The following is a 14,286-nucleotide window of genomic DNA, read 5'->3' as shown; positions in this document are numbered from 1 at the left end:
AATTTGAATTCGAAATTAACAATTAATGATTGATTGATTGATTGGAGAGAGAGAGAGAAAGAGGAAACGAGAGCATGAATTTGTTGTTCCACTTATTTATGCATTCATTGGTTGATTCTTGTATGTGCCCTGACCGGAGATCCAACTTTGCAGTATCTGGACAATGCTCTAACCAACTGAACTACCCAGCCAGTGCATTTTCAGCACGTTTCGATGTTACATGCACAAACTACTAAGTTTGAGTGTTTGTGTTCTTATTTTTTAACATTTTATTATAAATTAATATATCCACATTGTTGAAAGTATGAAAAACAGGAAAATAAAAAAAAGAAACCAAAACTCCTACCACTCTAATATAACTAAATAATCATGGTTATATTTTGGGTTAAATAATGTTACCATTATTAGATTATTAGAATCTTCTGGAATTTCTTTTCTCTTCCTCAGTCTCTTTCATCCCTATCATTGAATGTATGTATTTTTCACCTTACCTCTCTGAATGTCTCTTTCCTTATATGACCATCTCTTTCCTTGCCAATCTTCTTTTCCTATTTTCTTTTTTTTTAAATATATTGATTTTTTTACAGAGAGGAAGGGAGAAGGATAGAAAGTCAGAAACATTGATGAGAGAGAAACATCCATCAGCTGCCTCCTGCACACCCCTCACTGGGGACGTGCCCGCAACCAAGGCACATGCCCTTGACTGGAATCGAACCTGGGACCCTTCAGTCAGCAGGCCGATGCTCTATCCACTGAGCCAAACCAGTCAGGGCTTTTCCTATTTTCTATCTCTTTTTGTTAACTAGCTACAAAATGGAAGTGAAATATATTTAAAATATTCATTCTTTTGCCCTGGCCAGTTTGATTCAGTGGATAGAGTACTGGCCTGCAGACTGAAAGGTCCCGGGTTAGAGTCTGGTCAAGGGCACATGCAAGAGTTGTAGCTCAATCCCCAGTAGAGGGCATGCAGGAGGCAGCAAATCAATTATTCTCTCTCATCATTGATGTTTCTATCTCTCCCTCTTCCTTTCTCTCTGAAATCAATAATGAAATTGTTTTAAAAGTTCATTCTTTTTTTTAAAGAACATATAAAAAACTAAAAAACAAAATTAAAAATAAAACATTACCATTTTTAAAATTTTAAAATCAGATGAGTTGATGTGAAATATAGTTTGATGGTTTCTCAATGAGTTAAACACAATTACCATATGATCTAGTGGTTCCACTTCTGGATATATACCCAAAAGAATTGAAAGCAGGGACTCAAATAGATACTTGTACACCAGTGTTCATCACAGCATTATTCACAAGAGCCAAAAAGTGGAAATAATACAAATGACCATGGATAGATGAGTAAACAAAATTGGTATACATATAATGGAATATTACTCAACCATAAAAAGGTATGAAATTCTGACACATGCTAAAACATGAACTTTGAAAACATCATGCTAAATGAAATAAGACACTAAAAGACAAATGTATCATTCTACTTATATGAAGTACCTAGAATAGACAAATTTAAGGAGAAAGTAGAATAAAGGTTACCAAGGGCCGGGTGATAAGGAGTGCAGACATTGTTTAATGGGTGCAGAGATTCTGTTTGGAATCATGAAAAGGTTCGGGAAATGGAGAGTACATTCACACAACACTGTGAACGGACTTAATGTCACTGAACTGTACAATTAAAAATAGTTAAGCACAGCTGGTGTGGCTCAGTGATTGAGTATCGACCCATGAACCAGGAAGTCATGGTTCAATTCCTAGGCAGGGCACATACCCGGGTTGCAGGCTCGCAGGCTCGATCCCCATTAGGGGGTGTGAAGGAGGCAGCCAATCAATGATTCTCTCCCATCATTGATGTTTCTCTCTCTCTCTCTCTCTCTTTCTCTCTCTCCCCCTCCTCTCTCTCTGAAAATAATAAAAACATATTTATAAAAATAGTTAAAATGGTAATTTTTTAAAATCCTCACCCAAGGATATGTTGTTTTTTTAACTGATTTTAGGGTCTACCTGGTAATGCTCAGGGGATAGAGCATTGGCCTGCGGACTGAAGGGTCCCAGGTTCAATTCCGGTCAAGGGTACATACATTTTTGTAGACTCCAGACCCGGTCAGAGCACATGCAGGAGGCAATCATTCAATGTGTTTCTCTCACATCAATGTTTCTCTCTGTGTGTCTCTCCCTCTCCCTTCCACTCTCCCTAAAAATCAATGGAAAAATATCCTCAGGTGAGGATTAACCAAAAAAAAAAAATTATTTTAGTAGGTGGGGAGAGAGAGAGAGATGTGGGGAGTAAGATTACAGACAAAATTAACTACATTTAAATTAAATATCAAACACTTTTTACATCATGACAAGGAAAATTTCTTACATAAAGTTGAGAACAACTATATGCCTGATTAATATTACATTAAATATAAATTGTTAACATAATCTGATGTAGATGAAGACAAAACTTACGTTTCAAAAAGGGCAAAGATAAATAGGACCACGAAAAACAGAACATTGGTAGTCACTACAGCCACTTGATCAATATTTCTCTGGGGAATATGAATGTCATCTGTACTTGCTGTGATGAACAGGAGAAAAATTATATTACTTACAGGTGTTATTTTGTCATCAAACAATGTAGAAATATATGTAGCAGGTTCTATGACTAAACATTTAAAATCATTTTTAGGCTTCAAAATAATTTAAAATTAACAATATATATGACAGCAATAACTTTTAAACGATATTTAAAAGTAAAGTAACTTTTCTTCCCAGGAAATACACTTCAAATTCTGTTATCTACAGGAGATACTCTGTCTATTGGTGTCTCTCAGTCCAGAAGAGGCATGTATTTTACAGAATTCTTTAAAATGATCTTATACTAAATACATGTGCTTTAAATTTCAGTTGCAGAGTTTTTTTCCTATATTACCTTAATCTTAAATTATGAGGATTTCATGAAGACCTGAAATAGTTTATAAAATCAGTTCTCATTTCTGTGATTCACTTCAATGAATATATATTTTATTTTGAATTTCAATCAAATGTGAAATTAGTATTAGTAAATATCCTCATGTTATTACCATAAAAATCCTAATGTTATTTATATTTTTGCAAAGTAATACTTTAGGAGGGCAAAGTGAGTGTACTGCCTTATCTTGAACCAGTGTAGTTAAGCTATACACTAAGTACAAACTATTTCTGATATAATTGAGAAGTGTGAAGCCATATAGATCTTAGATACATCTGTCATGCTATTTTACTCAGAATAATCCAGGTAAGTAATACAAGAATGTGTTCATTTATGCTGTGTAAGTGTATATGTAGCAGCAGCAGGGGGCAGGCAGTGACTTTCTATAAGTTTCTATAATTTTTCCATAATGGTGCCTGCCTTTTTATCTCAGGATTTCTGAGGAGTTCCTTCTCTAATTTCAAATGAGATTTGGAAATAGTCTGCTATACTTGGGTACAATTAAGAAAGCACCTTGGGCCCTAACCGGTTTGGCTCAATGGATAGAGCATCAGCCTGAGGACTCAAGGGTCCCAGGTTCGATTCCAGTCAAGGGCATGTACCTTGGTTGTGGGCACATACCCAGTAGGGAGTGTGCAGGAGGCAGATGATCAATGTTTTTCTCTCTCACTCTCATCGATGTTTCTAACTCTCTATCCCTCTCCCTTCCTCTATGTAAAAAATCAATAAAATATATATATTTTTTAAAAAGCACCTTGTATACTCAACATAGGGTCATGACCTCCCTTTCTAAACACACAAAACTGTAGGATTGGCTCTCTGAAACCAAGACTAAGTGATTTTTAGCAATGGTTTTAACCTTACCAATCATGAACACCAAACAACTGATATTCATATGTCTTTTCTTTTTAAACAACTTAGGTAACTTTCAACTTTGAAGATCTTTCCTAAGTCACCCCTTTTATCGTCCTCAGAAGCAAAATCCAAGTAAATACCACTGGATCATTAGAAACACTTTGTTAATTTTATAGTAATTTAGTTAAACAGCTTAATAGTACCTTCTTCAAAATTAATATTTTTACACTGTCGTCCTGAGTCATCCACACGATGTTCTCTTAAAAAGAAAAACATAAATATTGTATCCATGAAAGGCTTAGTATAATAGACAAGTGGGTTAAATTTATTACTAGCCGCCTATTTTTTCACATTCTGATATAACTTTTTATATTGGCTTCTGAGTTACGAAAGTATTAGCAATGAGATATAACAAATTTTAAAAGATACAAGTCATGATTCTTATTATGCTATATAAAATGGAAAAAGGAACAACCAAATTCATCCAAAAGCATATGTGATCTACCTTAATCAGTATTTGAAGTTCAACAGTGATTTTTAAACATTAGTTGTAAATGTTTTTGGACCCTTGGTTAAAGTACTCCAAAGAAATATGAACTAACCAAATTTTTATAGCTTTATAAAATTTCTTCTAATATATAAAAGATAAAAGATACATTTGAAGTAACTTTTGTATTTAAGGTTGATACTAATGACTAATCTACTTAAAATGTTGCTTTCATGCCATTTTCCTACTTAGAAAACCAGAATTAGTAAATCAAGACCAAACCTTAACTTTTCAAAGACCTTATAATCTGTTCTCATTTATCAAATTGTCTATTATTTTAGTTACAAGTAAGTACATTAGCTAATCAGAAAATATGAACACAATTATAGACATGAAATAACAAATTAAGGCTTCTTAGGAATAATTATCCTCCATCAATGATAGTGCTTATTTAATTTCACAGTCTATAAAAGTAGTTTTATCATTTCTGTCTAATTACCTTAATATAAAAAGGATCAGAATAATATTTAAAACTCCAAGGAAGGCGCCAAGTAAAACTGGTGCTGTATACATGTTTATCTGAAGCTGTATAGTCTCCCATGTCACGCCCTTTTCTCCAATGAGTGCAAAACAGGTCTGAAAAACTTATTAAAGTAAAACGACACAGTGAATTATTTTATGGAGACACAGATTTTTAAAAATGTGAAAGACGTTTACCACGAAATTAGAAGTAACACGGGATCATTCATCTACATCAGTGGTCGGCAAACTGAGGCTCCCGAGCCACATGTGGCTCTTTGGCCACCTAAGTGTGGCTCTTCCACAAAATACTGACTTCTGCGCATGGGCCACGAAGTTTCAATCGCACTGTACGTATTTTGTGGAATACCCGCATGTGGTATTTTGTGGAAGAGCCACACTCAAGGGGCCAAAGAGCAGCATATGGCTCGCGAGCTGCAGTTTGCCAACCACTGATCTACATCATGCATCTGGACAGAAAAAAAACTGGTTCTGGGTGAGGGGGACAGAAAAATTCACTCTTTCTATATAAAGCACAGATACAGTACATAAACAATATACAGTATGTCTGTGGTATTAAAATTTCATGGGATGGAGTGTTTAGGAAAAATTGTCTAAAAAAACTCCTTAGGGGGTCAATAATGAAAAAAAGATTGAGAAACACTAATGTGCATGAATTGACAAAGGATTAGATCTCAAGTAGTTACTTCAGTAATTTCATTTTTTTAAACATCTCCATAAGAAATATAAATTATACAATTTCTTCCATAAATGAATTATACGTTTAATCAACTTGTCACATTTCAACTAAATATTTTAAAATATTACTGTGTATGTGATATTTAAGCTACATATATTTAATATTTTAAATCTGATTTTATGGCACAAATCAGATTGGGAGAATACTGATTTGCTCTCCTGATTTAGATTCTGTATCTGGCTCTTCCAAAAATGTACATGTAGTTTTGTGGTGAGGATTAAGTAAGATACTGCAGCACTTAAAATAGTATCTAGCACATACTCAGGAAATGTTAGTGCTTATTGATGTAGTTATTATTAGGAAAGTTATCTGAACTTTTCAGGCCTACATTTACTCATCTATACAGAATGTTTAAATGAGATAGTCTTTAAAATATGCTTTAAGTGATCAAAATATTTACTGAGAACATGTGTATACCAGATATTATGCTAGACACTGAGGGTAAAGTAAGACCCAGAGTTAGTACATATGGAAAATAATATAAATAATAAATAATATAAGAATAAACTTTCACATACAACTGTAAACCTACTTTTGCCCCATCCTCTAGAGTCTAGAGCCAGCCGTGGGCAAACTACGGCCTGTTTGAAATGAATAAAACTAAAAAAAAAAAGACCGTACCCTTTTATGTAATGATGTTTACTTTGAATTTATATTAGTTCACACAAACACTCCATCCATGCTTTTGTTTCGGCCCTCTGGTCCAGTTTAAGAACCCATTGTGGCCCTCGAGTCAAAAAGTTTGCCCACCCCTGCTCTAGACTCTAGCCTCACTGCTGCATCCAAAAATATTAGTTTCCCTTCAACTATGAGGTTTTCTACTTGGATTTCATTTAACATTTGAACTTAGAAGTTCTGCCTAATTCAAGTTAAGTAGTTACAAGTGAAAAACACCTACCTGGACCTAGAATAAAACCTAATGCTTGACATGCACTTGTATTTGCCATGGAACTTGTTCTTTCCTGAAGGGAAGTAGCACCAGCAATATATGATCTAATAACTGCCACATTTCCTAAGAAAAGACACAATTAAAAAAAAATCCTTCAGCTTATAAAATTTCAACTTAAGTTGGCTTTATGCAGAGGAAATATTAATCCCTTATAGCCACTGTTTCCTCTTTATGATCATACAAAGCATGTTTATTGAGGAAATGTACCAATTAATAGAAAATATTATTTTTAGTAATATGAAAACACAGTTAAATATTTGAATGAATAAAAAATGACATTAGCCTAGCCAATTTGGTTCAGTGGATAGAGCATCGGTCTGCAGACTGAAGTGTCCCAGGTTCAATTCTGGTCAAGGGCACATGCCTAGGTTGCGGGCTCAATCTCAAGTAGGGGGCATACAGGAGGCAGGCGATGAATGATTCTCTCTCATCATTGATGTTTCTATCTCGCCCTCTCCCTTCCTCTCTGTAATCAATAAAAACATGTATTTTAAAAACTGGCATTATAAGAATGTTAAACTATTTTTTCATCATTAAATACTGAGAAAGCACTGAGTAAATGGCATATTACTCATTGCTATAACTATTTTTAAAAGCAAGATGTCAAAAACTGCATGCTTAGACTTATAATAAAAGAAACAGGAAAAAAAAAATCCACCCTAACCGGTTTGGCTCAGTGGATAGAGCGTCGGCCTGCAGACTCAAAGATCCCAGGTTCGATTCCGGTCAAGGGCATGTACCTAGGTTGCGGGCACATCCCCAGTGGGGAGTGTACAGGAGGCAGCTGATCGATGTTTCTCTCTCATCGATGTTTCTAACTCTCTATCCCTCTCCCTTCCTCTCTGTAAAAATCAATAAAATATATTTTTTTAAAAATCCACTAACAATTTAGTTCAAAAATTTATTGAGCAATTACTGTGTACAAGAGACTTAGCTAGGGACCAGGCCACAAAATATGTTTTTTAGTCAAATTGTCTCTAATTACAAAAAAAGTTTACTGTATGGTTGGTGATATAAGATAAAAATAACGCAAAACAGTTTATAGAAAGCAGGACCCTAGCTGGTTTGCTCAATGGGTAGAGCATCAGCCTGTGGACTGAAGGGTCCCGGGTTTGATTCTGGTCAAGAGCACATGCCTGGATTGCTGGCTCGATCCCCAGTAGAGAGCATGCAGGAGACAGCAGATCAATGATTCTCTCTCATCATTGATATTTCTATCTCTCGCTCCCTTCCTCTCTGAAATCAATAAAAATACATTTAAAAAAGAAAAAAATAAAGGGACAGGGTAGCCTAAGAAAATTCATGGAAGATGTGAAACTTGAATTAAATCTTAAAGGATGAAGAATGATGGGAACAGAAGACAGAAATGATGAATAATGGGAACATAATGAGCAGAAGCTAAATGATAGGAAGATATCTATGTTTGCAATCACACATCTATATGTTGAACACTGGATATGAGATTAAGAAAGGGTGACACCAAGTGAGATTGGGCCATAAATTTGTGAATCTGACACAACAGAACATACATATATATACATGCATATTACCTGCTCCGAATCCCACCAATCCACGAGCAACCAACATGTAGTATTTATTATGAGAAGCTGGGACGTGCACATATGCATAGAGGCAGTTGGCTGCCACCGAAATGAAGATGGAGACAATGAGAGGTTCTTTTCTTGGTCTATAATTAGACCACAAACCAAATATAGGTGAAGCTACCATTTGGCCAAGACTAAATGAAGCAATAACCCAGCCCAAAAAACTTGTATCAGCTGTCCTGTCAATCTGCAGAAAAAAGGTACAATGCTTTAAGAATTATTATCCAAGAAAAGTCAAATTTAAAACATAAATAATTTTTTCTGAGATGAAATATATATTTTTAATATATTTTTACTGATTTCAGAGAGAAAAGGAGAGGGATAGAAACATCAATGATGAAAGAAAATCAATGATTGGCTGCCTCCTGCACGCTCCCTACTGGGGATTGAGCCCGCAATCTGGGCATGTGCCCCTGACCGGAATCAAACCCCGTATCCTTCAGTCCACAGGCCAATGCTCTATCTGAGCCAAACCAGCTAGGGCTAATATTTCTTATGTAAAAAAATAAAGACAATTCTAATTAACATAAGTTTTATAATACCATTATTTACAGTACATGATTCAGATTTCTATTATAATGAAATGCACTGAATTCACTATACACAAGGAAATGCTTGAGAAGCTTCATATTTTGGAACGATTATAAAAATAGTTGGATCAGCCTGGCTAGCTTGGATCAGTGGTAGAGTGTGGACCTATGAGCCAGGAGGTCATGGTTTGAATCCCCGGTCAGGGCACATGCCTGGGTTGCAGGCTCAATCCCCAGCAGTGGGTGTGCAGGAGGCAGCCGATCAATTATTCTCATCGATGTTTCTCTCTCTATCCCTCTCCCTTCCTCTCTGAAATCAAAAATATATTTTTAAAAAATGTTGGTTGTTTGGCTCGGTGGATAGAGCGTCGGCTTGCGGACTGAAGATTCATTGATTGATTCTGTAAAAAAATATGTTTTTATTGATTTCAGAGAAAGGAAGGGAGAAGGAGAGAGAGAAAAATCAATGATGAGAGAGAATCATTCATTAGCTGCCTCCTAAACACCCCCTACTAGGGATTGAGCCTGAAACCTGGGATATGCCCTGACCAGGAATCCATCGAAGACCTTCTGGTTCATGGGTCGACACTCAACCATTGAGCCATACTGGTCACGTCACTGGTTGATTCTTGTATATGCCCTGACCAGGGATCGAACCCACAACCTTGGCGTATTGGGATGACGCTCTAACCAACTGAGCCACCCTGCCAGGGCTCATGGGCAATAATTTTATGTAATATAACTTTAAAATTAATTTTCAAAATAGCAATGCAAATGTGGCACTAAATCTAGTTTACTTTTGTTTTGTTTTTATTAGAGAGGTGATTTTGATAGGATGCAAAAGTGGCTAATAAGTAGGTGACCAAACCTGTGCATTTGCCTAGGAGTGATCAGGTATAATCCTATTTTCCTGGCATAGCACTCCTTTCACTTTATTCTGGTTTGCACAATGAAGCATATGCTCACATGACTTATAATCTTCTATTGAAGAATTATTATCTTGAGTTTTTCTAGTAAAGATTAAATCATAGCATTAGCCGGTTTGGCTCAGTGGGTATAGTGTCAGCCTGCAGACTGAAGGGTACCAGGTTTGATTCTGGTCAAGGGCACATGCCCAAATTGCTGGCTCAATCCCTAGTAGGGGGCCAGCCAATCAACGATTCTCTCTCATCATTGATGTTTCTCTCTCTCTCTCCCTCTCCCTTTCTGAAATCAATAAAAATATACTTAAAAAAAAGATTGGGAAAAAAGATTAAATCATAGAATATCAAAGAGACTCTAGAAAACTCTTAACTACATAAAAAGTTAATACTACTAAAGCTACTTAAAAGAAGAATAAAGTGTACAAACCTTTTGGAGATAGGGCCATATTGACATTATCACAATAGAAAATCCTGTAAAGAGGTAAACTCTGTTATTTCTATTTACAATAATTCCATCATTATAAATACAATTTTTTAAATTCTAGCATGGATTTTAAAATTCTGAATTTACAAATTTATGCCCTAAAATGTCTACTTTATCAAACAATGTGGTTTTAGGCTTGAAAGAATACATAAGTATAGTCTTTGATCATAATTAATATAATAAAAGTCAATTACCTATTTTCCCTTACAAGCCTTTACTATAAATGATAATTACTAAAAGCTTTGTTAAAGTGTTTATAGCAGAAATGGAGGAAAGGCCACTTTGTTATAGAGTAAGAGCTAGACTCCTAATCTGTGTTGTTTGGGAGAGATAATTAACTATAGGGATGTCTAGGAATAAATGAAAGAAGGCAGTAGTTATAAAGAACCAGGACACTGCCCTGGCTGGTGTGACTCAGTTGGTTGGGAATTGTCCTCATACACCAAAAGGTTGCTGGTTTGGATTCCAGATCAGGGAGGTTTCAGGCTCAATCTCCCATAGTGGGTATGCATGAGGCAGTCCATCAGTGTTTCTCTCTTTCTCTTTTCCCTTCCTCTCTCTCTCTCTCGCTCTCTCTCTCTCTCGCTCTCTCTCTCTCTCGCTCTCTCTCTCTCTCGCTCTCTCTCTCTCTCGCTCTCTCTCTCACTTCTCTCTCTTTTTTTGTTAATCCTCACCTGAGAATATTTTTCCATTGGTTTTTAGAAAGAGTGGAAGGGAGGGGGAGCGACAGAGAGGGAAACACACATATGAGAGAAACATTGATTGGTTGCCTCCCACATGAGCCCCCCTGCAACAGAGGTATGTGCCCTTGACAGGAAGCGAACCTGGGACCCTTCACTCTGCAAGCCAACACTCTATGCACTGAGCCAAACTGGCTAGGGCTCCCTTCCTCTCTCTTTAAAAATTAATTTAAAAATCTTTTAAAAAAACACAAAACAGGACACTTAAAAGTCATTACTTCTGTTAGGCTTTATTGATTGAGAACTGTAATGATAAACTCCATTGCTATTTGTCAATTTTAAATGTTAGGCACATGCAATCAAAATTCTATCAAGTTTTCTTAAATGAAGTTTTATTAAGATATAATTCACATATCATACAATTTACACATTTAAAAAATACAATTCGGTGGTTTTTGGTATTATCACAAATATTATCACCAAAGTCAATTTTAGAACATTTTAATGACTTAAAAAAAAGAAACCCTGAACCCTTTAACCATATTTTGCTACACTCTAGAATAGTCACATTCATAGAAACTGAAAGTAGAATGGTGGTCCCTAGAGGTTGGGAGGATGTGGTAATGAGGAGTTGTTAATTGGGTAAAGAGTTTCAGTTTTGCAAGGTGAAAAACTAAATATTGGTTATACAGCCATGTAGATATACTTAACACCCTGATCAAGATGATAAATTTGAAGTTATGCAGTTTTACCACAATAAAAATATTTTTTAAAAAATTAAATATTAAAATATATTATACGAATTTCTAAAATTATGTAATTTCTAGTACTTACCTACACTGCTGAGAAACATAGTAAGATACAGAATCCTAATAGATCTCCATCGGCTCTTATAATGCTCCTCAGTTTCTATAATATCCCATTCTCTAGGTGTAAAAAAGAAAGTAGTAGTACTAAGTTATCTCATTATATGCAAATCTTTCTGTGGCACACCTTTATTTTCTATGGTCTAAAATCATAGAAATGATAAGAGAGGTATAATTTACTAATACTGGTTTTCCTGTACTAATTCATCTATGAATAAGCATTATTTCTTTGGATTTCCATGGGTTGTATTTATGCATCATTATACAATTTTATTATTCCAAAGTGCTGAAACTTGTAAAACTGACAAAATGAATAAAGTTTATCAAAATAAATAAACTAGCTCCAATAATTAGATCTCCCACAGGTGGGATATACAACTATTAAATATTTTAATTGCTGTCATCATTATGATATGCTCTACTTGATGACAGCAAATTAACTTCGCTGCAGGAAGCTATTCTGGCTGGGTCAAATTAATGCAGAAGTGACACCAGGAAAGTTTGATGTGACCTAACACATTCCTGGCCTAAGGCCTCCTGGAACACTTGCCTTTGCTCTAACACGTGGACTAGAGAGAGTGGGTTGGTTGTTCATACAGGCTTGTGATCTGGACTAAAGGCCAAGTATATTAATCAGACATCCTACCTCTGTCAGGTGATATACATGAGTGTATATACCCATTACATTTTCACATATGCATAAAGAAAGAGTTAAATTTACTTTAATATGAGAATTATGCTTTCAAATAATTAAGACAAGCAAAACAGACAAAATAATTTCTGATGTTCCAAGATTATTTTCTAAAATAGATTTCAGACTCACATTAGTCTTGAAAAAAGAAACTTTATTTTTCAATTGTGATGTGACTGGGAGTGGTAGAAAGGGAGGGAAGAAGAGAGATAATAGATCTACTGTGCCAGGTATGTTAAATCAGTTCCTGATACAGCATTTACATAGGTATGAAGTGCTTAACACCACACATACCATTGCATAAATAAGAAATCTTTAGGCCTTAGTCAAACTTCTATGTTCTAATTACGCACAATTCTATTGAGCTTATATATGGTTTTCAAAACAGTACCAAAGTAGAAGTCCCAAAATAAAGTTGGGAGAAGAGAAGTTGCTGACAGCAACAAAAACAGGTTTGCCAACAGATAACAAAAACATGATGAGGGATAGTCTGCCAAGAACAGATTAGGCAAAACACTAAAAAAGACATGAAACTTTAAAAGTATAGCAGTGTGTAATAAAACAGAATAGAAGCAAATAGTCTAAAATGTCTCAATAGGCCAAGAACATCACTCTATTACAACATTTCAGCATTCATCTGAACTGTGATCTCAAGATAAAATTACATTACATATATTGTGGAGTAAATCAGAGACCAGAGAAATACATTTTCCAAAGAGTTTCCGAGTGGTAAAATAAGGTTTGGTGCTTAAGAAACACAAATGAGCAAAAATTAATGTACAGAGCTTTAATTTAATAGTGCATTAATTTACTTGATTTTAATTATTATTTCAAATAAAATGATACTTAACTCCGTTTTCCTAAAGGCAAAAATACATACTTAATTACACAGTAAGAGATAATTTAACAATTCTAAATTACTCTCCACAAAGTAGTGTACTTTGACCCTTAATTATAAGAAGCAAAATAACCTTACAATTAAGGGTCAAAGTACACTTCACTCCTAAATAAAAAAAATAGTCTTTGTATATTTGGCACAGAACAACGGGGGACCCATTTCAGACAGGCTCACTTGCTAACAAAGAATCCAGGAATTAGCCCTGACCGGTTGCTCAGTGGATGGAGCAACGGCCTGCGGACTTGAAGGGTCCCGGGTTCGATTCCGATCAAGGCCATGTACGTTGGTTGCGGGCACATCCCCAGTGGGAGGTGTGCAGGAGGCAGCTGATGGATGTTTCTAGCTCTCTATCCCTCTCCCTTCCTCTCTGTAAAAAATCAGTAAAATATATATTTTAAAAAAGAATCCAGCAATTAGGTCAATACTAAGAGCTGTGTGTTCAAGTTACAATTAAAACCATCATCTCAGAATTTTTGTGAAATGTATGAAGGGCTCAGCTCTGTAGAAGGCCAAGTGCCGAATGACTTGGAGGCTGCACCTGCCGAGTGAACGTGCTGAGGCCGTTTGACTTTCTGTGACACCTTCACCTGGACCTGCGGGCTCGGACACCCCCTCCTCTGCGGTGGGAGATCAACTTCCGGTCACGCGTCGCCCGCCGCCCTGGCCACCCCTCCCCCTTCCGCCCGGTATGGCTGGCACCCATGAAGAGGCCAGTCCCATTAGCGCAGGAAGCTTAGGGTGCCTTCCCCCACATCCGCTCACCTGCTTCCGGGTGTGCGGTCGCCTAAGAGCGGCTCCTGCTCAGCCTGGACCCCCAGGCCCGCCATAGTTACCGCGCTCGCTAGGAGGTGAGAACCTAACTACCGCGACACCTCCGGCCCTTCACATCCTACACTAAGGCTGTCAAACCAATCCAGGGAGTGCGCGTGCGCGCCCGAAGGCCAACAGTTGGCGGAGCGCCCCAGGTCAGAGCTGGAATCGCGCGGGACTCGGGGCGGGGCGAGAGGAGCCAGGGGCGGGGCCCTGAGTCCTAGTCCTCACCGGTGGGTCAGCGCCTCTCGGGCTCCGCCATCGT

General features: G+C 36.7%; 2 protein-coding genes across 5 annotated transcripts in view; one reads left to right on the top strand and one right to left on the bottom strand.

Moving 5' to 3' along the window:
* MFSD8 (major facilitator superfamily domain containing 8) overlaps nt 1–14,168 on the bottom strand; it is a 23,335-nt gene extending 9,167 nt beyond the window's left edge. Inside the window, exons 1-8 of one of the 4 annotated variants that reach the window (XM_006762820.2) lie at nt 13,974–14,168; nt 11,591–11,682; nt 10,020–10,063; nt 8,086–8,326; nt 6,485–6,598; nt 4,807–4,951; nt 4,024–4,079; nt 2,464–2,572 (exon numbers count right to left, since the gene is read on the bottom strand). In XM_006762820.2, coding sequence (XP_006762883.1) covers nt 2,464–2,572; nt 4,024–4,079; nt 4,807–4,951; nt 6,485–6,598; nt 8,086–8,326; nt 10,020–10,063; nt 11,591–11,682; nt 13,974–14,038 — 866 coding nt within the window. In that variant the 5' untranslated portion in view covers nt 14,039–14,168. Of the gene's footprint in view, nt 1–2,463; nt 2,573–4,023; nt 4,080–4,806; nt 4,952–6,484; nt 6,599–8,085; nt 8,327–10,019; nt 10,064–11,590; nt 11,683–13,973 lie in introns of those variants that run through there. The other 3 variants (XM_006762821.2, XM_015563325.1, XM_006762822.2) reach the window with 3 other exon arrangements.
* The window catches only part of ABHD18 (abhydrolase domain containing 18), a 49,388-nt gene continuing 49,140 nt past the window's right edge, over nt 14,039–14,286 (top strand). Inside the window, exon 1 of the mRNA XM_015563326.1 lies at nt 14,039–14,059. The gene's annotated coding sequence lies outside the window, so the exon portion shown is untranslated. The remainder of the gene's footprint in view (nt 14,060–14,286) is intronic.

Source organism: Myotis davidii, unplaced genomic scaffold, assembly GCF_000327345.1.
Source record: "Myotis davidii unplaced genomic scaffold, ASM32734v1 scaffold438, whole genome shotgun sequence".
Lineage (NCBI taxonomy): Eukaryota > Metazoa > Chordata > Mammalia > Chiroptera > Vespertilionidae > Myotis > Myotis davidii.
This window is presented reverse-complemented; position numbering and strand designations above follow the sequence as displayed.